This window comes from Typopeltis vanoorti, chromosome 2 (genome assembly GCF_054136105.1).
Source record: "Typopeltis vanoorti isolate ZY-2024b chromosome 2, IOZ_Tvanoo_1.0, whole genome shotgun sequence".
Lineage (NCBI taxonomy): Eukaryota > Metazoa > Arthropoda > Arachnida > Uropygi > Thelyphonidae > Typopeltis > Typopeltis vanoorti.
The window spans coordinates 73,867,145-73,890,714 of record NC_143550.1 but is presented as its reverse complement, the minus strand read 5'-3'; the positions used below and the strand labels follow the sequence as shown (position 1 = coordinate 73,890,714).

General features: G+C 35.6%; 1 protein-coding gene across 3 annotated transcripts in view; it reads left to right on the top strand.

The window, feature by feature from the left end:
* Window positions 1–23,570, top strand: part of LOC150109180 (thymidylate kinase) — a 91,934-nt gene that overhangs the window by 7,789 nt on the left and 60,575 nt on the right. For all 3 annotated transcript variants that reach the window (XM_090405993.1, XM_090406003.1, XM_090406008.1), the window contains exon 3: window positions 10,378–10,486. In XM_090405993.1, the coding sequence (XP_090262119.1) occupies window positions 10,378–10,486 (109 nt within the window). The remainder of the gene's footprint in view (window positions 1–10,377; window positions 10,487–23,570) is intronic.

Here is a 23,570-nt window from a genome sequence, read left to right as displayed (position 1 = left end):
TACAACTTTCCTTGCACTTCTGTTAAACTGTGATTAAAAACAAACATCTACTGAAAATCTATCTCCACCATCAACATTAACTTGATCTCATCAAATATAAAAGATACATATCTGTAGATTCGTGCACTATGCCCGACCAACAACAGATGGCACTGCAGCATATAAACTCATTTAATAAACCAGTTTTTACCATTATGCTTTTTATATCAGTCATAACCACACTGTCTTCAAAATTCAACACATTTCTTTGATTGATGAACATTTTTGAGTTATAGCACCCCCTATAGAACTGATGGTGGCTAGCTGCAGGATATGACTATATTTCATTCTTATGGCTTTAAGTGGTTGAAACTACTTGCATCATTAATGGTTACAACTCTGATATCAAAAATAGACAATGTGGCCTTCATCCTAGTTCTTCTCAAGATGAAATTTCCAATCTTTCTTCTTTGTGTCAAAGATTTGTCACCAAATTTCTACATCAAATAAATAAACCTTCATCTCCTTCCATCTGGTTCATAAAATTGATCTCATTGTTGCATTCTCAGAAGGATAAATTTCCTCTTCCTATCCAGCAGTTTACAGAGTTCATTGTTCATGCAGTCTCTCATATTGTAGGTAGACAGGTTAGATCTGTGCAAGTAATTTTTAATAGCACCAGGCAGAGACGTCGTGAGGAATTTTGGCTTATGGCCAGGAAAGAAAATTGCGTTGTTCTAAAAAAAAAAAAAAAAAAAAAAACTTTAAAAATCTAAATTTTTGCACCTATGTAAAATTAGCGCCTATGGCCGGGACCACATTGGCCATAGCCTCACTACGCCTCTGGCACCAGGAATACATTCAGTTCTGTGATTCTGATAAAATTAGAATCAGAAGGTCCCCTTAGTCACGCACTTCGTATAGTATTATATTACAAGCGATTCTTTATCAGAAAGATTATAAAAAGAAAACCATAAGCTCATATTCAGCACCCTAACTTAAATAGGAATTATTGCCTAAACTTTAACAGTTTTAGGAAGTTACCCTACTTAATACTCTTCACTGCTGTATCACTTACACTGAATTTCACTAGTTGCAGATGAAGCTCTTTCTCTTCTCTATCCTTCTACATTTAACATCATGTATTATAACATGTGCTATAATTTTCAGTTATTATTCTGTTTTCTCTTTAATTATAGCATCAGCTCTGTCCTTGAAATGATAAACGTTTTGCTGTCATTAAATATTCTCACTCTAACTGAATCAGTCTTAATTAATTTTATGCATCCCATGAGGTAATCAAATATAGTTCATTCTTACCAGAAAATCATTTCATTTCACATAGTTGTAATGGAAGTTTTAAAAAAAAAAAGTGTAAATTTTTTATTTTTTTTAACTTTGATACTAATTGAGTATATTTTAAGTATCGGACTGAAAATAGTTAAATTTGAGTGCAGCATTCATAATAATAGCATGTTAATTTGTAGTCATTTTCTTATATGTTCCCTTTCAAGTTCTGATATCAAGAAACAAACTGCAACAGTTACTTGACTAGCTGTTAGCTGAATGGATAGCTTATCCACCCTTCAAATGTGGGTTCAAATTCTCCTGTGGACATGGAGGATGTTTGTGAATATCTAGGTGGGAGGTGAATTTCATTTCCTAAGGAGAGAGAGACAGACAACTACTTGGGGACCTGAAGTGACTTGAAATTTTTCCATGTTTTCAGGTTTAATCTCTAACAGTACTAATGTACTGTAAGTTTCCAAGTTTTTGAAGTAGAATTCATATAAAAGAAGAGGAGGCAGAAAATTACTCTTCATTATTACTAATTCAACAGCATGCAGTTCACTGCATTGTTTTGAAATTAATCCTGTTTTATTCTCTAGATTGAAATATCTACAATTTTCCACTCTAATCTCTAATACTCATTTTTTGCATTAAATTTGCATCTTTGTATCATGTGAGTTAGAAACTTAAGGGTTTAGTAGCTGTTTGAAGAGCTAGTACATCTGTGTTATACAGGTAACCCTCGTATAACACAGATGTTAGGTTTCATAGAAATGCCGCATTATATAAATCACGTTATGCGAGACTTAGATCACATAGAAAAAGTAGGGTTATGTTCCGAAATCAGTTATTTTTTTTAATTATATAAACAGTAATGAGAAACTTAACAAAATATATTTTATTTAATTCAGGTAATTCATATAAGTTTAGAAAACATATAAACTATGAAACAAATACATAGCATAAAATTATAAAAATTACAAATTTTGTGTAAACTTCATTGCACGTAATGCATAAATGTTTTAGGCAAAATAAAATAAAGTGCATATTTTCGTCATCACTGTCTTTGGAACGAACATTCATAGATGTTTTTTATTTATGAGTGGTCGGACGTCATCACTTGATATCTCTTGGACATCATTTGCATACTTTGGCTGGTTTAGCTATCAAAAAGTCAGTAATCAGACCTTGCTTACCACTATGCTGCAATTTTTTATTAAGTTCATAATATGGAGCTAAACAAATATCCAATTGTCTCGTGAATTTTTCAGAGAACTCCATTGAGGGATCCGTAAAATAACTTTCTAACTTTCTTGCCAAGTCCATCCTTCTGCTAATTTCTTTAAACCGAATTCTTTAATAGATTCATCATAATCAGAATCTTCAGCAGAACTTTCCCTGCCATTTGGTTTTACGTCATCTATTATTTTTACCACTTCCTCCTAATTTAAATCTATTTCTCCATCAATTTATTCACTAATTTCGTTTTCAACCATATCGCAAAAGTCCTCTAAATGGCCATTATTATAAAAATAAAATTTTTACATAAAAAAAAGCATTACATATTGTGACTCACCAGAAAATAAAGTGGTCAGCTTGAGATTAACACACTTATAATTTTAATGCGCTTTCCTGGTAGAAAATGAAGACAGTTTTCAACCATAAACACTTTATATGGTAAACAATTGACATACATGAGTGCTAAAGGGTATTCCCCTAATATAAATTCGATACTTATAACTAAATGCGAAACTTTATGAAATTCAGTTCTAAAGATAAACAGGTAAATAAAGATGAAAAAAAAAAAAAAATTATCTAAAGCAGTGTTCTTAAGCTTAAAGTTAAGAATATTAATAATTAGGCATCAGGTGTCGCACTGATTAGATCGTCGGCTTGTCGAGAGCTCCTGAAAAGATTAGTAGTATTTTGTGTTAACATTAGATATTTTACTAGAATTTTAAGTAATATTGTTTGCTTTTTGTTTCTTGGTGTGTCTGTGCAATTTTTGCGTGTTTTCTGTTATTTTAATTATTATTTTTAAGAAAAGATAGCGTACACATGGCACCGATAAAGAAAAAAAATGGCGGCTAGGTCGCCATGTTTGTTTAAGAGTTGATATAAACAAATTTATGCAATGTGCTGTCTGTGAGATGTATGCCTTGCGAAGAGCGGTAGGAGTCTGGTTAGAAAGTGATAGTGGAGTTAACATGTGTAGAAAGTGTAAAGAGAATGAGGACTTCAAGCGTGTTTCGTGTGTCATATCGTTAACGATAGTCAGAATGTAGAAAATGGTGGTGTGCTAGAGAATTGCGTAGTAATGCCGGATAGGTGTGCGAGCGTCGCTGAAAGTGTAAATGAAGGTAGAAACACAGAAAGAATGGATGATTTGATCGATAATGAAAATGGTGAGATAAATGCGAGTAGCGAAATTGCCTGTTTGAATGGTGCGATACACAGAGCTAAAAGACAACTGGAGCATATGGAAAAATGTGTGTTGAATGTACCAACAAATAACCGGCGGAAGTCTGTGGCGGCAAATAATAGAATGTTCGTAAACGTCAATAAAATGAAGGAGCGAGTGCTGTATGGGGATTCGCTATTAAGAGGCGTAATAATTGAGAGTTTAACGAAGTCGTACCAGCCGAGTGCGAACATAAAGGACGTCAGCGAATCTATTCGACTGCAAAAACAGAGGATGAAAGAGATGATAATCGTGGCAGGAACGAATGATTTGAAAGAGGACAAAATGGAAATGATAGAGGATGTGAGGGAGTTGTTTGAGGTAGCAAAAGAGAAGAGTGAGAGAGTTAGGATGGTGAGTATCTTGCCGCGGTATGACAGCGAAGTGTTTAGAAGGAGGACCATAATTGCCAATGACTTTATGCGTGGGTTATGCATGGAGAGTGGTGTGGAATGAGTTTGATGGGCGAAAGGACTTATATAAGATGGATGGGTTACATTTGAATGGAGTTGGTGTACGGAGACTTGAAATGCATGATGTGGAAGTGGATGTAAAGACTCAGGGAAACTAGATTTATTAAGGGGGGGGGGGAGTAGATATGCAGACTTTAGGGGGCAGTTAAGTGTATGAATGAGTATATTATGCCCGAGCTAGTACAACGGACAACAAATCAGAATGGGGTAGTTAGTATAAGGCATCAAAGTAGGGATGGGACAAATGGGCTTCTGCGATTCATGTACACTAATGCCAGGAGTATTAGGAACAAGAAGGAAGAGTTTTTGACCATAGTTGGCACTTCCAGGCCACAGGTTGTCGGTATTAGTGAAACATGGCTGACAGAAGATGATAAAGCTAGTGGGATTGAATGCGACGGGTATAGCGTGTTCAGAAGGTGACAGGGTGAATAAACAGGGGGGGGGAGTGATATTGATGATAGCTGATGAGCTTCAGCCAAGGAGTATAGAAGTTGAACTGCAGGATGGGGAAAAAAGCACATTTGAGGCTGTTTGGTGTGAGATAGAATCTAGCAGAACAAAATATACAATTGGGTGCTGCTATAGACCGGGTGATGGAGTGGATGGTGGGGATAGTATGCATAAGCAAATAGAAGAAATGAGTGGAAGGAGGGTAATTATTATGGGTGATTTCAATTATGGTAACATTGACTGGAAAGAGGAGAGGGCACATGGGAGGAAGGAATTGGATTTTATGCGGTTATTAAGGGACAACTATCTACGGCAACATGTATTGGAAAATACCAGGGGGAAGAGAGTGCTGGACCTAGTAATTGCAACTGAGAATGTGGCTGTAACGAACATGGTGCCACCAATTGGTGAGAGTGACCATAAGGTCATGACTTGGGAGGTGGCTAAAGGAGTCGAATTTACAATTAAGACAGGATACATGTGGAATTACCGGGCTGGTAAGTATGACAAGCTTAGGTGTGTGCTTGGCTCAATGCCATGGCATGTAAAACTGCAAAGGTTGGATGTTGATAGTGCATGGGAGGTGGTTAAGAACTGTTTGCAGGAGGCAATGGTTGACTGTATACCAAGAGTCCGAATAATAAATCAAGTAGGGGTTAAATGGATGAATAACACTATTAAGCTTGAGCTGCAAAAAAAGAAACAATTGTGGAGGGAATTTAAGGAGAAGGGTGACCATCAGGCGCAGGAACAGTATAAAGCTCAGGCCAGGATGGTAACAAGGGTGGTAAGAAAAGCAAAAGCAGATTACAAAAGGAAATTAGCCACGCAGACTAAAGAGAATCCCAAACAGTTTTTTCAATATGTTGCAAGTAAAAGGAAAAATGCTCATGGTAGAATGATCTTAAAAAATGCTGAGGGTGGGGAGGTAACCGAATCAGTCGATATTGTGGTATTACTGAGCGAGCACTTTGCAAGAGTATATCATCCAGGTGGTGACTTTGCAGGAATGGAAGAACAAACAGCTTATACTGGAATTGTGATGAATGAAGTAGAGGTAACTAGTCTATTACAGAGCCTCAATGTCAATACATCTGTGGGATTGGATGGTATACCAGCTCATGTTGTACATGAAGCGGTCAAAGAATTGTCAATGCCCTTGACCATTTTGTTTAATTTGAGCCTCAGGACAGGGTCAGTCCCAAGGGGGTGGAAAGAGGGGAAAATAGTTCCACTGCACAAAGGTGGTTCCAAGGCTGCTGTTGAAAATTACCGGCCAATCAGCATAACAGGAATCATTATCAAGGTCTTAGAGAAAATAGTCAAGAGGAAAATACAAGATTGGATAGAAGAAAATGGGATACTGTATCGGGGACAGCATGGTTTTGTGAAGGGTAGGTCATGCCTCAGTAACTTGCTCACGTATTATAACACAGTGACGGCTGAACTGGATAAGGGTAATGGGTTTACAGTGATTCTACTGGACCTTGCTAAGGCCTTTGACAGGATACCACATGGAATTCTAATCAGTAAATTGCAGCATATGGGAATGGACATAGGGTTGGTGAGATGGATAGGAGGGTGGTTGACGGAGAGTTATCAGAGAGTGGTTTACTCAGGAGTAGAGTCCACAAGACGGCCTGTGACTAGTGGTGTGCCACAAGGATCTGTTCTTGGACCACTGCTGTTTAATTTGTTCATAAATGATATAGGAAAGGATCTGAGAGGAACAGTTCATTTGTTTGTGGATGATGCGAAGTTGGGTAGGGCAATAGTGAATGCAGATGACGTAAAAATTTTACAGGATGATTTGGATAGATTGGAGGTCTGGGCTAAGGAGAATGGATGTCAATTTAATGTGGCAAAATGTAAGGTTATGCATTTTGGGGTGAAAAGATTGTCAGCAGTTTACTGCATTGGTGGAACCGTGCTCCAGGAAATTGATGAGGCACAAGATTTAGGAGTGTTGGTGGATAAGGAATTGAAATTTAGGGGACACATTGCAAAAGTGGCCAAATCAGCTCATCAAATCACTTGGTTGCTGAAGAATACGTTGACAAGCAAAGACAAGCAGGTTATTGTTCCTCTGTATCGAGCCTTGATAAGATCCCCATCTCGACTACTGTGCTCAGATTTGGTCACCTAGGTTTCTTCTTGATGGGGAGGAGGTGGAGAGGATCCAGAGGCGAGTGACCAAGATGATAGCAGGTCTGTGGAATGAACCGTATGAGAACAGGTTGAGGATTTGTGGGTTGCAAAAATTGGTTGATAGGCAGAGGAGCGGAGATATGATTGAGACATTCAAATTACTGAAGGGTTTCTATAAAATTAATTCAGAAGATATTTTTGAGAACAGGGCTGGTTGTGGGAGGACTAGGGGACATCCATGGAAACTGGGCAAAAGTGTGGTTAGTAAAGGTGTTAGAGCTGGGTTCTTTACTTTTAGAGTAGTGAATGAGTGGAATGTGCTCCCTGAGTCTGTGGTGGATGCTGTGACAGTGAATGAGTTTAAGACGAGGTATGATAGATACTGTATGAATGTCGAATAGTTGTGATGAATATGATTTGGGGCCTCCCTCGATGAGTCTAATGACTCCCTGGAGTTGCCCGTAATAATAGTAATAATAAGCATACCCCTTTTTGAAACAAGATTGGTTTCAGATTAAACATTTTTCGTAACGTGCAATTAAGCATGTGATGAAAAAATGTTTAATCCTAAACTATTCTTGATATATGTAATTGTGTGACTGCAGTCATTTGTATATAATGTGAAAATGTATTTATGATATTAATATTTTCTAGATATTGTATATGGGATTTGTTAATTAAAAAAAAATGACTATATTCCTAAAACTTAAGTCTGTATCTAGACGGACTGTGATGATGCTGTTGGCATACAAGGACCGTCTGAATGCCACTTATGGGAGGCTCATGATTATTTACTGTACCACTGCTGAAGGAATAAACTAAATAAACAGTTCCATGACTAGCTGTTTAATTGTCTGGATGAAAGTTCTACATTACATTATCTTAAAAAAAAATGCTGACTGGTTAAGTTTAAAAGAATGGTGATGATTTCACAGTAAGTCCACTCCTTACAATAGAAATAAATTGTTTTCAGTTCCAAAATTTACTGCTTACAAAATGTAAGATCTCTAGTGAATTTTATAATAGCAGATACAGAATGTCTTCATGTGCCCAGTTGATAACCAGGCACGTGGAGACACCTTGTGTTTATATACATGTACAAAACAGAACAACAAATTCTTTTCATGGTGACGAGGATATGTAAGAGGGTCCATAGAAGATTCGCAAAGGTGGTCAGCGGCCTTTGGAATGTGGAGTACAAGGCTTTGCCCATGGGATATGATATGATATGATTGAGACACATAAGTTAGGGATTGTTATCAGGTTGAGAGGGAAGAGATTTTTCATAGCATTGGGGGGGGGGGTAGAACAAGAGGGCCATCCCTGGAAATTCTAGAAGGAGGGTGTGAGGAGCAGGTTCTTTAAATGGAGAGTGGTTGGGGAGTTGAATGCACTGCTTGTTGTGAATGTAGATATATTGAATCAGTTTAAGGCACAGTTGGATGAGCTTTATGTGCGATAGTGTGCACTTTCCATGAGTTTGATCCATGGATGTCAGATGTTAATAATAATGATAAATTACTTTTAATGTGAAATACTTTAGTTTCCTATCAGCAAGTGCTTAGACTTTTGTATTTTCCTTTATTTTTAATAGCTACTAATAAGAATAAAGAAATTATCACCTTGGAATTGTGTATCCCAAATTGCTTATTAATTTGAAATTGTTTATCATAGGTAATATTTCATGCTAGTTTACCATTCATTGTCTTCTACACTAACAAAACTGTAATATAAATTTTCTTGTTTGTAGGGGTTCTTCACCTGTGTTTCTTTGAAGTTATTTCCTTATTTGTTCAAGCTGTTGGTCTCATTATGCTAAGAAAATGGATTAAAAAATGCAGATGTTTATTTATTTTTTATTAAATGATTATTGATTTTTATTAAAATTAATAAAGCTGTATTGTAACTCAGTCAATAGTGGCAGTGCTCTTTGGAAAAGATCTTGGTTATAATTCCTTCCAGAATGAAAGGAATTTGTCTCTAGCTCATTCGGTTTCATATGCTCTTTGGTTAGAAAGATTTTAGTGTGAATCCCACATAGAATGCAAAGAACCTTTATTGGGACTTTTCAGTTGGTGTGCTAGCCTGTCTCATAAGGAGGTGGAATGATTTTTTTATTATTATTATTATTTTTTTTATTATTATTCAGGCCTCCAAGGAGTCAAAAGACTCATCGAGGGAGGTCCTTTCTAAGACAAAGTCTGTCAAGACTCATCGAGGGGAGGTCCCCCCCTGAGAAACACAAAGTTTATCATACCACTCCTTAAACCCACTGACCGTTCTCGCTCCCACCACTCCATCAGGCAATGCATTCCACGGCTCAACCACCCTCCACACAAAGAAACCACTCCTTACCCTCTTGCTCACAGTTTCCTTTCGTAACTTCCAGGGATGGCCTCTTGTCATCACTCCTTCCCGCTGATCAACCAAGCGAAAGAACTCCCCAGTGTCAACCCTGTAACCACCTCTCAACAGTTTAAAAGTCTCAATCATATCACCTCTCCTCCTTCTATCCACCAAACTCTGCAGTCCACATTCTCTCAGCCGATCCTCATAACTATCCTTGTACAGTCCTGAAACCATCTTTGTCATCCGTCTTTGTATCCTTTCCACAGTTAATTTATCCCCTTCAAATCCTGGGGACCAAATCTGAGAACAATAGTCCAAGTGTGGTCTGATCAGAGACTTATACAACGGAATGATAACCCTCTTATCTCTGCAGATCAGTGTCCTTCTCATAATAGCAGCAATCCTCTGTGTTACCTTCACCACCTTTGCAATATGTCCCCTAAACTTCAGGTTTCTATCAATCATCAACCCCAGATCTCTTGTCTCCCCTACTTCCTCCAGTATAACTCCTCCCATAGAGTATGCAGCATCCCATCGATGTTTCCCAAACCTCAAGACCTTACATTTTCATACAGACAAACCGGCCAGAAAAATACACGGAATTGACATCCATAATACACCATGCAGATAAGATTAACTGCCCTATCAGAACATTAATTAGGTTTCAAATAAGCCAAGTAGCTTGGCCCTGACCCTTGAGCCTAACTTGCAAGGGATAGTGGGATACAGGGGACTTAATATTAATTTTGCAGTCAAAGGTGAGAGAGAAAAATGTTCAATTATAAATAATCAAGTCTGATCGTTTTAAATTTGAATTTTGTTATTAAGTTGCATACAGAGGTGAAAAGATTTTCTTTGCATTAAATTTTTTTTTTTTTTTCACCTTGCAAAACAGACAAATCCACCAGAATATATACCATTGGACATCAAATGATGTGGTCAGGATCATCTATCCTATTATGGCATTACATTTCATAAAAAAATAAGTTATTGAGCTTAGCATAACACTCATAAAATAATAATTGTGGGGTGGGGGGAATTGCTTGTGCTCCTATAGTTTAATTGAAACTACTACATTCAGTAGAACATCCTTATTTATTTTGTTATTAGGACATGTGTTGATTATATTTCATATTCCATGTTTTATTGACTGATTTTTAAGCAAAAAATTTATATTATTCTGTTTTCGTACAACTTGCTCATGAGTGCATATTTTACTTGCAGATCGCAGTACACCTGTAGGGGAATTGATTAGTAAGTACCTACAGTACAAAGAGGAGCTTGATGATCATGCAGTCCATTTGTTGTTTTCTGCAAACAGATGGGAGTTGGTGTATGTTTATTATTTCACTTGATTTAAATTATGCTCAAATTAAAAGCAAATTATGAGTACTGAAGTGCTTATTTAAATAACTTTTATGGTTTACACATGTAAGAAATTATATAGAATTTACTTAAAAATACCAATTTTTAAATAAATGAAAATATTATGTAGACATTGTCAGGGAGACAGACCATTAACTACATTCAAAACATGCATGTGTTAGTTCGTGTCTCAGTTGCAGCTGAAGTATGATATTACATGAGTACAAAGAAACAATTGTGGTAAATTGCATAGATAAAATATTTAAAATAATTATTAATTAATAAAATCCCAAAAAAACTTATGAATAATTAATAGTGATCACTTCCCAAAACTTGGATATTGGCATACAGTCTGAATGGTTTAGATTCAGATTTTTTTGGAGGGTTTCATGTGTTTCAAGGAAGAGATGGTCAAATTTGAACTTGCTGGAATGGAGAAGTTTTATCTGGTTCTAGAGAACTCTGTGCCTGGTGTCAATAGCATGAGAAACAATGCCAGACTTCTCAGATTTCAAAAATACAATATATAGTATTGATGTTCTTCAATTATAATCAAGGCAGAACTACCAGTCTGTCCAAAATAGGAAAGATGGCATGTACAGGATACTTGATAGACACCCACTAAGGAAACAGGCAATAATGTATCCTTTGTTGATGGCAGGAAGGAAAAGCATATAGATTGAATTTATGAAGAATCCTTGCTATTTGTTCCTTTAAGGTAGAGTAGTGAAATTCTTTTCACATCAGATTGTAGCCTGGTAGAAGGATGATAATTATCAATAATTGTTTTAATGGTAGTTTTGTTGTATCCATTACACATCAGATTTATTTTAATTTTATTCAGTTCATCTAACAAAATCAATCAGAAGAGCAGATCGCATGAGCGCTATTAACAAGATCCTTGATAATACCTATTTTTTGTGCCGAACTATTTTGGGGAGATGAGTAAAAAATGCATCTGCCCATAAAGTTTGGCTTCCGATAAACTGAAATTTCATATGACCTGTAGGGTTTCGAATTATTAAGGTATCCAAAAAAAAGTAGGTTATTAGATTCACATTCAATAGTGAACATGATATGGAAGTATAAGGAGTTTTATTTTCTCTAGGAACTGTAGTAATTCTGACTCAGTGTGGGACCCAACTGCAAATATATCATCAATAAAATGTAACCATGTAGAGGCTGAGCGAATATAGTGTTCAGTTCTTTTTTCTAGATGCTCAGTAAAATAATTATAAGGTAAGTTGGAGAGCCAATACACTCCATTGTTAGTCATAGTGGGTTATCATACTTATGTATTTTAGGAAGCCCATAGAGACAAGGAGATGAATTTGTAACTTCTCAACAGTAATGGCATCCCACAATTGTACATTGTCTAATAATTTAATTTATTGATTTGACTTTTTGTTGGGTCCTTGCTGATAACACTGTAGGTTGATCTCTTAATAAGATATTAATTTTATGATTATACTTTAGAACCAGACAAAACTTCTTCATTCCTGCAAGTTCAAATATGATTGTCTTTTTCTTGAAACATTGAAATGCTATGAAATCGTCCAAACCAAAACTGATCAGACTGTATGCCAATATCCAGTTTTCGGAAGTGATCGCTATTAATTGTTCATAATTTTTTTTTAATTAATAATTATTTTAAATATTTTTTTATTTACACAACTTACCACAATCGTTCCTTTGAACTCTAATAGTATAATATCATATACTTCAATTGCAACCAAGACACAAGCTAATATACACATTTTGAATGTAGTTAATGGTCTATCTCCCTGATGATGTCCACTTAATGTTGGATGAAATATATTGGGTTTTTTGAATAAATTCGATATAATTTTTGTTACTTGTGTAAGCCGTTAAAGTTATTTAAGAATGTGTAGTGCACATGTTTCATTAAAGCTATTAATTATTGAAGTCATACGCAGGTGCGCAAGCACATACACTTAGGCCAATCCTTGATTTTTGTCACTGGTGATAATGATTGTTATAGTGCTTAATTGCAGAAAACTGTGGTTCATTCAATATATAGACAATTCCTTTTCAGAAAGACCTTAGTTTGAATCCCATCTAGGGTGTGAACAACCTTTTTATAAGGACTTTTCAGTTGGAGGCGAGTTAGGTTAGTCAGAATACATGCAGCTAACAGACAGTAGTCTGCAGATAGAATTAGCTGCCCTATGAAAGTATTCTATTGAGCCTATCTTGTAAGAATATGATAATGATTTATTTAAGGTATTTTTAGTCTAATTTTTAATTTAACAGAAAAAAAGAAAAAAAATTACCTCATTAAAATTAACTGAAGTTTGCTTTTAGTTAAAGAAAATAAAGGGGGGGGGGGCGGAATCTCACTTGCATTAAAAATAAGTGTGTTCTCCAAGTGTGTATTGGCTTTTGAAATGACAACATTACTTCAACCTTAGCATTGTCTGGTCTGGCTCCCACTAATGAGACCTCAATAAAGGTCGAAACCAGTATGGGTAGTGACCATTTCCTTTAATGCATAGCATCATACATCTCCGCAAGGGGATGTGTTTTACATTAAGAGAAAAATACTAAGGAAAGTGATCAGATCTTAATCCACCTTTACCATGAGTTGCCTCAGACTTGTACAATGTGCAGGCGCAAACTTGACTTATTGATCTGTTTGCTCACTTGGAAAATAGGATTAAAAACCAAGTTTATATAAAATTACTTGGTATCTTGAATACAAAAAGTAAGCCTATTTATGCAAAAAGTATTAATTAAAAACCAATTTGTAGAAGAAAAAAAAAGGTAAAACTTAGTAATTATTTTTAGCAATTTTATAGTTTCATGCACATTCATTTGTTTTATTCTGAGGCTCCAAGCATTAGCAGAAGCGGTGTGTTGCAGGGTTATGTCATTCGGTTTACAACTGATACTAGGGTGCTACAGAATTGTGCTTTGTTTGTCCTTTGTGAACATTTGCAGTTTTGTATTTTATTATTATTATTTTATCTTTCTTTTTTTGAAAATTAAGCCTTGTTTTTACATTTAGTTGTAAAAACAAATTGTATGATCTTAATAGACACTATAAAACACAACATCAGACTGAAGTAGAAGGAAAACTGAAGCTAGTGCTTGGGTCTGAGTTATGGAGAGAATATGTTATTAAGAAAAAGGGAGAAATCAAAAGAAGATGAAATATGTTTTTTAAAAGAAGTTATGAAATTTTGGCGATGACAAAAGCAAAGCATCCTATAAAATTGTTTTAGCATTGGCCAAAAAACAGAAGTCTTTCTCTGATAAAAATATCAAAAGGAAAGTAGATGAAATTACTCAGTCAAAGCAAACAGTTACAAGACACACCAAAGAGCTCTCGTGATGTATTTGAGCAACTGAAACACCTTGTCTATGCTTATACTTTCTTTTCTTTAGCTTTGGATGTATCTGCTGACATGTGATGTACCCAGTTAAGCATTTCTATAAGAGGAATTGATAATTTTAACGTTTTTGAAGAACTTATCAGTCTTGAATTGCTTCATGGAAAAACAAGAAGATCAGACATATTTGAGAAAGTGAAATCATGCCTAGAAAATCTACAAATAGATTCTAGTAAACTCATCAGTGTTTGTACTGATGGAGCACTGTCAATGATAGTAAAGCCACTGAACTACAACTTTGCTTAAATTTTTTCTGTCATCCTTTACTTTTCCCGTGAGAGAAAAGGAAAATGTGGGCAAAAAGGAAAACTACACTTACTCAAGATCATTTACTAGTTAGGAAAAGCAAAGCGAATTCAAGATTGTCTGCTGTAGACTTAAATAGAAACTTGCTAGCTAGTGGGATTAATGTTTCTGACATGATAGTCTGTCAGAGATTGTTGGAAGCAGAGACGACTGTCCACAGACCAAAAAAGAAACAACCGTCAATGAAGGCTATGCAGAGAAAGAGGTTTCAGTGGGTGAAAGTGTACAAAGACTGGACCTGACTATTGAGAAGTGGAAGAAGGTATTCTCAGATGAGGGCCATTTCTTTGTCCAAGGAGAGTGAGTATCCTATGTGTTCAAATCAGCAGCTGAGAAGACTTCTCCTGCCCACCCTCAACAAGCTCCTAAACATCCTGCTAAAAAAAATGTTCTGGGATTGTTTTAGACATGATGGTCCAGGATCACTTGTGCTTGTTGTCTTCTTCAAGTGTCATCCCCTAGAAGGAGGTTGGCAACCATGTCAAGGAACCTTTTTCTTTCTTTTGCTGCTCTGGAACATTTATGGTAATTCAAGCCAGTCCAGTCCTTAATGTCTTCAAACCACATTCTCCTGGGTCTACCTCTCCCTCTTTTTCCATCCAATTTCCCTTCTAATATTAATTTCTGAATGCCTTCTTGTCTAGTTAGATGTCCAAAATATTTAAGTTTTCGCTCTTTAATTATTTTCATTAATGTTCTTTTCATTTTTGCTTTCTTTAAAACATCTTCATTTTTCATTTTATCTGTCCATGGTATTTTCAACATTCTTCTGATGGGCCACATTTTGAAAGCTTCTAATTTTTTTCTCTGCTTCTTTATTTAGAGTCCAGGTTTCACTGTTGTAGAGAAGGCTTGACCAGATATAGCATTTTATTAATCTTTTTCTTATGTCTATATTAATGTCTCTGGATGTTAGAACAGTTTTCATATCAGTAAAGGCTTTTCTTGCTATCTCTATTCTTCTTTTTATTTCTTTAAGGAAATTTCCTCTGTCTGTAAACATTTGTCCCAAATATATACAAGACTGAACCTGTTCAATTTTCTTTTTGTTAACAGTTATGTTCAGTTTCTTATTTATTGGTTCTTTTGATATAACCATGCACTTTGTTTTCTTTAGGTTAATAATTAGTCCCATGTCTAAGCTTCTGTTGTAAATTTCTGTGATTAAGTTTTGAAGATCATCTTCAGATTCAGCTATAAGAACTGTGTTATCTGCATACCTGAAGTTGTTGAAGTTCCTACCTCCGACTTTTACACCCTTCGGTTCTGAAATATTTTTACAAACTTGCTCACTATATATATTGTACAGTAAGGGTAATAAGACACATCCTTGCCTTACTCCTTTTTGATTTCAAAGTTGCCAGAATATGTATTTTTATATCTTATTGAGGCCATTTGATTCCAGTATATATTTGTAATTATATGTAGATCTTTTTCCTTTTAACCCATTATTCTGTAGGATATGTATTCATTTCTTGTGATCTATTGAATCAAATGCTTTGGTGTAATCAATAAAACAAAGATATATGCTTTTCTGCTTGTCAAGGCTTCTTTCACATAATGTTTTCAAATTGAAGATTCCTTCTCTTGTACCTTTTGTCTTTTTTGAAAACCTGATTGAGTGTCTTCTATTTCTACTGACAAAGTGCCTTTTATTCTTTCTAGGATTATTCTCAGTAGTAATTTTGTAACATGGCTTGTTAAACTTATTAGTCTATATTCTGTACATTCAAAAGTTCTTGGAATTTTGGGAATAGTGACAAAGATGGATTTACTAAGATCATCAGGGATGTATCTTCTATCATAAATGTTATTAAAAATAGCCTTTAGGTCATTAAGTGTGTTTTCATTTACTTTCTTTAGCAATTCAATAGGGATCTGATCAGGGCCTGGTGTTTTAACTGTTTTCATTTGATTTAGAGTGTATTCAGTTTCTTCATATATAATTGGTTCACCATCCATATTTTGTATATCTGGTTCGTCTGTGCGATCAGAGTCAAACAGTTCTTTTCCATATTCTTTCCATCTTTTTATGATATCTTGTGTCTCTAGTAGCATTTTTCCATTTTGATCTTTTATACAAGGATTGATTGAAAATTTTCTTTTTATTTGTCAGGGCTTGGATTGATTTATGCATTTCTTTACTATTGTGTTTCTTGTCCAGTTCCTCTATTTCTTTACATTTTTCATTTAGCCACTTGTCTTTAGCCTTTCTGCATTCATTTTTTATAATTTTACTGCGTATTCTATACTCTTGTGTATTTTTCTTTTTTCGTCTTTCATTCATAAGTTCTAGTATTGATTCAGTCATCCTGGGTTTTTTCTTATTGTATTTAATTTTTGGGATAACCTCGTTAGCTGTCTTATATATTGCACTTCTAAAATTTGACCACCTGTTTTCAATTTCCTCTGTATTACAAAGTATATTGTCTTCTGTTTTATATCCTACATGATCTAATTTCTTCCTAATTTCTGAGTTAAACACCATTATGTTGTCAGATACATTCAGAGCTATGGAGTCAAGTCTTTCAGTATGATTGTTTTTAGAAATGTTTTTTAGCTTAATTTTTAAAGTGGACTCAACAGGGTCTGAACCTATATCAGCACCTGGGTATGTTTTTATGTTGGTTATTTTTGTATCTATTATTTATCATTATGAAGTCTATTTGTTATAGAGTTATCTGGGTTTGTCCAAGTATACAGTCTGCGCTTTGGATGTTGAAAGAAAGTATTCATTGGTCCCATAGATCTATAAGGACGAAGAACTCGTTTTCCAACAGCATCTTATTCCGTGCCACACTTAATAAAAAAATGAAAGAGTTCCTCAAAAGTCACAACATTTAGTGGCCAGGTAACTCAATCCAATAGAAAATCTGTGGGCCATAGTGAAAAGGAGACTTGGAAAATTAAATTGTAATAGACAGGATAACTTCATACAATTCATTATAAAAATATCATTTTGAGATGCAAAAATAAGAAAAATGTGTTCTACTTTGGTAGAATCCATGCCTAAGCAAATTAATGAACTTATTAGGAACAGAGGAGCCATACATTTTTCGGATTAATTTGTTCTCTATTATATATATATATATATATATATATATGTGTGTGTGTGTTTTTAATAATAAGTTAGGAAATTGATGACCTTTTATGAGCTACTTAAGTGGTGCTTTTTAGATTTGTTTATTAATGTTTAATTGCCATTCTGTGATATTGTACTGGTGATGCTTATGATACTTGGGCAAAAATTCTACTCTAATGAATTATTTCATGTGAATTTTCCTCCGTTGTTGTAATTCTTTTCCATAAGGTTTCTGTTATTTAAAATATAGTATGTTCCAGCATCAGGGTCCTTGGGTTACCATTTCTGCTCACTAGGTCTGAGTAATAGTATTCTTACTAGTTAAATTTCTTAATGTTTCCTTATAGCTTATTCATATGCATCATTAAATGATTTCCTTCTCTCTTTGTGAATTTCAGCACCTCTTCTGCACAACAGATAATATTTTTGATCATATTCTATATGTATACGTCTTTTATACTGTACTTTCATAGGAGGTGGGTATTGTATCTTCCACTTCACCTTTTTTGTATACTTACCTTCTTAATCTATGTATTTTAATGTTAAGTCTGAATAACTTTTTTTTATGAGTTTCTGCTGAGAACATACATGTTACTAACTGTAATGCTTGTTTAGAAGACAAGTTTTATATCTACTCTCATTATAATTAATTTGTTTGTTATAGTGAATTTCGTTCAGTATATTGTTGTATTCCAAGAGCTTTGGGACTCAATAGTTTTTTTACATTGAGTAAATTTTTTATATTAATTTGTTTGTTATAGTGAATTTCGTTCAGTATATTTGTTGTATTCCAAGAGCTTTGGGACTCAATAGTTTTTTTACATTGAGTAAATTTTTTATAATGATGATTGCTGTTGTGAGTTAACTCTAGCTCTAATCCTGCTCATTATTATCATCAGTCCTCCATGGAATTTAGAGCCTTGTCACAGGATTCCCTGCTGAGTGTTCCTGGTAAGATATATGCAAGTATACTTGAGAAATGGTTGAGAAGGATTGTGGAAAAGAAGCTTGGTGAAGAACAAGCTGGATTCAGGCCAAATAGAGGCTGTCAGGATCAGATCTTCACTTTACGACAAATAGTTGAGAAAGCATGGGAATATAACAAAGATCTGTATTTAAGTTTTGTCGATCTGGAAAAGGCATATGACAAGGTGCCAAGAGAGAAGCAATTCAATATGCTACAGTTATATGGTGTCAATGGGACATTAATATAATGAGCAAATAAGTCAGCTTTTGCTCTTAGAGAATATAGAGATGAATGTAAGACAGCGAAACACTGTGTAAAAGTAGCTAAACATAAGTCATGGGAGGACTTTGGCAAGAACATAGAAAATAAATATCAAGAAGGTGGTAAGATATTCTGGAGGTTCTTGAAGAAGCTTAGGAATGGAGGAAAGAGTGCTGTAAAAGGAGTTGGAGATGACAAAGGTGACATGAAAACAGGAGAAAAAGATATCCTTGAAGTATGGAGTAATTACTTTGAAAAATTGCTAAATGAAACGAGCAGTGATAGCACAGTGGTAAAAAAAAAAAAAAAAAACACTCAACAGGCATACAGTCAGGAATATTGACTGTATGCCTGTTGAGTCAAGTAGAATCAAGTAGAAATAGTTGAAGTAGAAAAAGCCATCAAAGGCTTGAAATGTGGAAAGGCAGCAGGATTGGATGATATTCGACCAGAATATCATCCAATCTTAAGTATGGTGGTATAAAAGTCTTACAGTGGCTGCACTGCATAGTTCAGAAGGCCTGGACAGAGGGATGAATTCCTGATGATTTGAGTAGAGCTCTCATAGTACCCATATATATAAAAAGGGAAATAAAACTGAATGTGAGAATTACAGAGGTATTTCCCTGCTGAGCGTTCCTGGTAAGATATATGCAAGTATACTTGAGAAACGGTTGAGAAGGATTGTGGAAGAGAAGCTTTGTGAAGAACAAGCTGGATTCAGGCCAAATAGAGGCTGTCAGGATCAGATCTTCACTTTACGACAAATAGTTGAGAAAGCATAGGAATATAGCAAAGATCTATATTTAAGTTTTGTCGATCTGGAAAAGGCATATGACAAGGTGCCAAGAGAGAAGCAATTCAATATGCTACAGTTATATGGTGTCAATGGGACATTATATGAAGCAATACTTAGTCTTTATTTGAGTTGTAAGTCAGCAGTTAGCATTGAAGGAAGTACAGGAAGATGGTTTAATGTTAAATCTGGTATGAGACAAAGATGTACATTATTCCCTCTGTTATTCATTATCTATATGGATCACATTATGAAGGAAAGTGGTATTAAACATGATATCAGAATTGGAGATGTTAATGTCAGCTCTTTGCTTTATGCGGATGATGTTATACTTCTAAATAAATCCGCAACAAGTCTGCAAGATTCTCTGACTAAATTGAATAGCTGTTGTAATAGATATGGCATGAAGGTCAACATTAAAAAGACAATGAAAATAGATAGAATTATCAGCTACTTAGCCACGATTTTTACTGAAGATGGTAAATTAAATATTGAAATAGACATCAGAATCAACAAAGCTGGTATGGTAGGAAGTCAACTGAATAAATTCATATGGAATAAGAGAGAAAGTAGTCAGAAACTAAATTATCTATACAAGACAGTGTTCAAACCAGTTTTAACTTATGGATCTGAGAGCTGGGTCAGAAGTAAAACGCTTGACCAAAGACTAGAGACCGCAGATATGAGAGTCCTGAGAAAGATTAAAGGTGTGAACAGATGGCATCAATGGCAATATCATATTAAAAATGAGGATATTAGGAAAGAACTTGACATTGTCAGCATCCTGGAATGCGTTAGCAGAGCTAATCTCAGGTGGTATGGTCATTTAAACAGAATGGGAGAGGAAAGATTAGGAAAACAAGTGTTCTCTGTCAGGTTGGCAGGAAAATGACCCAGAGGAAGATCAAGATATAGGTGGAGTGATATGGTACCTAAGTGCCTTAGATGATAGAAATATAAGATCTGATAATGTTGGAGTCTTGATAAGTAACAGACTGATTTGGTGGAAAATTGTAGATAGGAAGTTAGTAATGATGTAAATTTTCCATGTAGTACTATCATATCCTGTACATCCCTTGAGGGTACATGTCAGGAATTTGTTGATGTTGATGGTAAATTATATATGGAAATAGACAACAGAATCAACAAAGCTGTTATGGTAGGAAGTCAATTGAATAAATGCACATGGAATAAGAGAGAAATTAGTCGGAACACTAATTAGTAGTATACAAGTCAGTGTTCAAACCAGTTTTAACTTATGGATCTAAGACCTGAAACAGAAGTAAAATACTTGACCAAAGACTAGAGACCACTGATATGAGAGTCCTGAGAAAGATTAGAGGTGTGAACAGATGGCATCAATGGCAATATCATATTAAAAACAAGGATATTAGGAAAGAACTTGACATTTTCAGCATCCAGGAATGCGTTAGCAGAGCTAATCTCAGGTGATGTGGTCACTTAAACAGAATGGGTGAGGAAAGATTAGCAAAACACGTGTTCTCTACTAGGTTGGCAGGAAAATGACCCAGAGGAAGACCAAGATATAGGTGGATTGATACGGTAAAAAGTGCCTTAGACAATAGAAATATAACATCTAGTAATGTTGGACTCTTGACAAGTAACAGACTGATTTGGAGGAAAATTGTAGATAGGAAGTTAGTAATGATGTAAATTTTTTATGTAGCACTATCATATCCTGTACATCCCTTGAGGGTATATGGCAGGAATTTGATGATGATGTCACAAGAGGTTCCACTCACACATATAGCTCATCATACCTCAACTTAAATGCATTCACTGTCTCTGCACTCACCATTCTTCATACTCCTCACACCCTTTCTAGATATGGCCTCTTGCTCTCCCCATGGCTTTGGACATTTTATGAAAAATCTCGTCCACATTGATTTGGTAATTACCAGATCAATGTGGTAATTACCACATTGATCTGGTAATTGAACCCTTACTAGATTATATGTCTCCTCCTCTTCCTTCTATCCCTATGCTCTGCAGTTTGCATTCTCTCAATCTCTCTTAATACTCCACATTACAGACCAGAAACCTTCTGAATGAATCATCTTTGAACAATCTCCAGCGATCATCATACTTTTGAAAAACAAGACAACCAAATCTCTGCACAGTAGTCCATATGCAGTCTGATCAAAAGCTTGTACAATGGAGCCATGAAATCTTTACTTCTATGTCATGTCAGTGTTCTCTGCATCATTCCCATAATTTGCTGCGCTATTATTAGTATTATGTGACACCTCCAGGGAGTCCAAACACTCATCAAGGGAGAGTGTGCCAACAGCATCGAACGATTGGTCTCCTTCCAACTACTAACTGCGCTCAAACTTAATTTTTTGTGATCCATTAGTTACAGAGATGCTACCAATCGAGCGACCTTTGATCCTCAGTTTTAACAAAATACTCACAAAATTTAAAGTCCTTATCTGCCATCATCCCCATATCTTTCATCTCTTCTAATATATCACCATCACTCCTTTGCTCTGCATCCCATCTTTGTTTACCAAATTTTAAAACATTACACTTTGCTACATTAAAAACTGACATCTCCACACACACACACACTTGCCCATTCAGACAGCCTATTCAAGTCCAATTGCAAGGCTACATGCTCTACTTCTCATAACTTTCCCCAACTTTGTATCATCTGCAAACATTTGTATATCAGTATTTAAGCCCTTTCCAGTGTTATTTACACACAAATTAAACGTTTAACAGTGGCCCCAAAACAGACTCCTGGGGCACACTACTAGTGACTTTATTCTTCTGGGATATCACTCTACCATATGCAACCTGCTCATACCTATCAAACAGCCAATCTCCAATCAATGCACCCCCATCTGTTCCAGTTTAACTGCTAGCTTGTCATGTTGCAGTCTATCAAAGGCCTTTGCAAAATTTAAATATACTGCTATATATATATACATCCCACTTGTCCAATGTATTTGTCACCTTGTTATAAGTTAGCAAGCAGATAAAACATGATCTTCCTTCATAAACCCATGCTATCCATTAAAGAGAATCCTGCTGTTGTTAACCCAGTTCTGAATTCTTGTCCTCACTACCCAACATCTTGACCGCAACTGCAGACAGACAAGCAGATTGGCCTATAATTCAAAGCCTTAGTTTTATCACCATCTTCATGAACAGAACAGTTTTGTCCTCTTTCCATCCTTTGGAGAGCCAATCTGAGACTCTTGATGATATATCACTGCTGTCTTGAGGGAATGTTCAAGGAGTTAACAACTTTAGCTTACATTTTCAATGTCTACATCCTTGACCTAAAGTTTACTCAATTCCTCATATTTCCTGCTCATTCAGCATCCGTGGTTCCTTCCCCACTCCTGCTACTCTCAAGTTCTGCATTATGTTACAATCATAAGGATGGAATACTTTAATGAACTGCTCATTTAACACTTCTACCTTGTCCTCAGTGTTTATCATTCTCCCATTATCAGTTACCAACATCGTCCTCCCTTAATCATTCTTCTTTCTACTGGCCATATATTGAAAACTCCGTAATATTTTTTAGCCTCATTTGCTAACTGCTGCTCATTCTGCACTTTTGCTGCCCTTACCAAGTGAGTCGTCTTCCTTGCTTACTCTTTGTATTCTTCATGTAACTGATTATTTCCATTCATCTTATGCTGCCTCCATATTGCTTTTTTTCTTCCAGATTGCATGCTGCACCTCTTCAGTCAGTCATCCATTTGATGCCTACCTTATTTAATCTCCTGACCTTTGAAGTACACTCATTACCTCTGCCAGATAGTTCCTGAGTAGAGAACAAATAGCACTGATTTCCTGTTCATCCAATTCCTCATTCCATGCTATTGCTGCAAGTCACCTCCTGAGTTTGTCATAACCACCTTCCTTATACTTCCACATATAACTTTCTCACAAATGTCCTGATATGGCTCGCCAACACCCAAGTGATCACTTCATGGTTACTTTCACCAACTGGAGGAAGATGAGACACTTCATTTAAAATGATATCTTCTGATACAAATCCAAGACCCTTGACCCATGTGTAGCCTCTGTTGTGTACTGCTTAAGTTGGCCCTCAAAAACTCTTCTTTGGCTCCAGATGCTGTCACTTTCTCCTCGTTGCAGTCTATAATTTTCTTATTAGCCAGACCAGTTTGCCTAAACATTTCCTTCTCACTGCCTACCACATTACCAGGTCTATAGCAACATCCT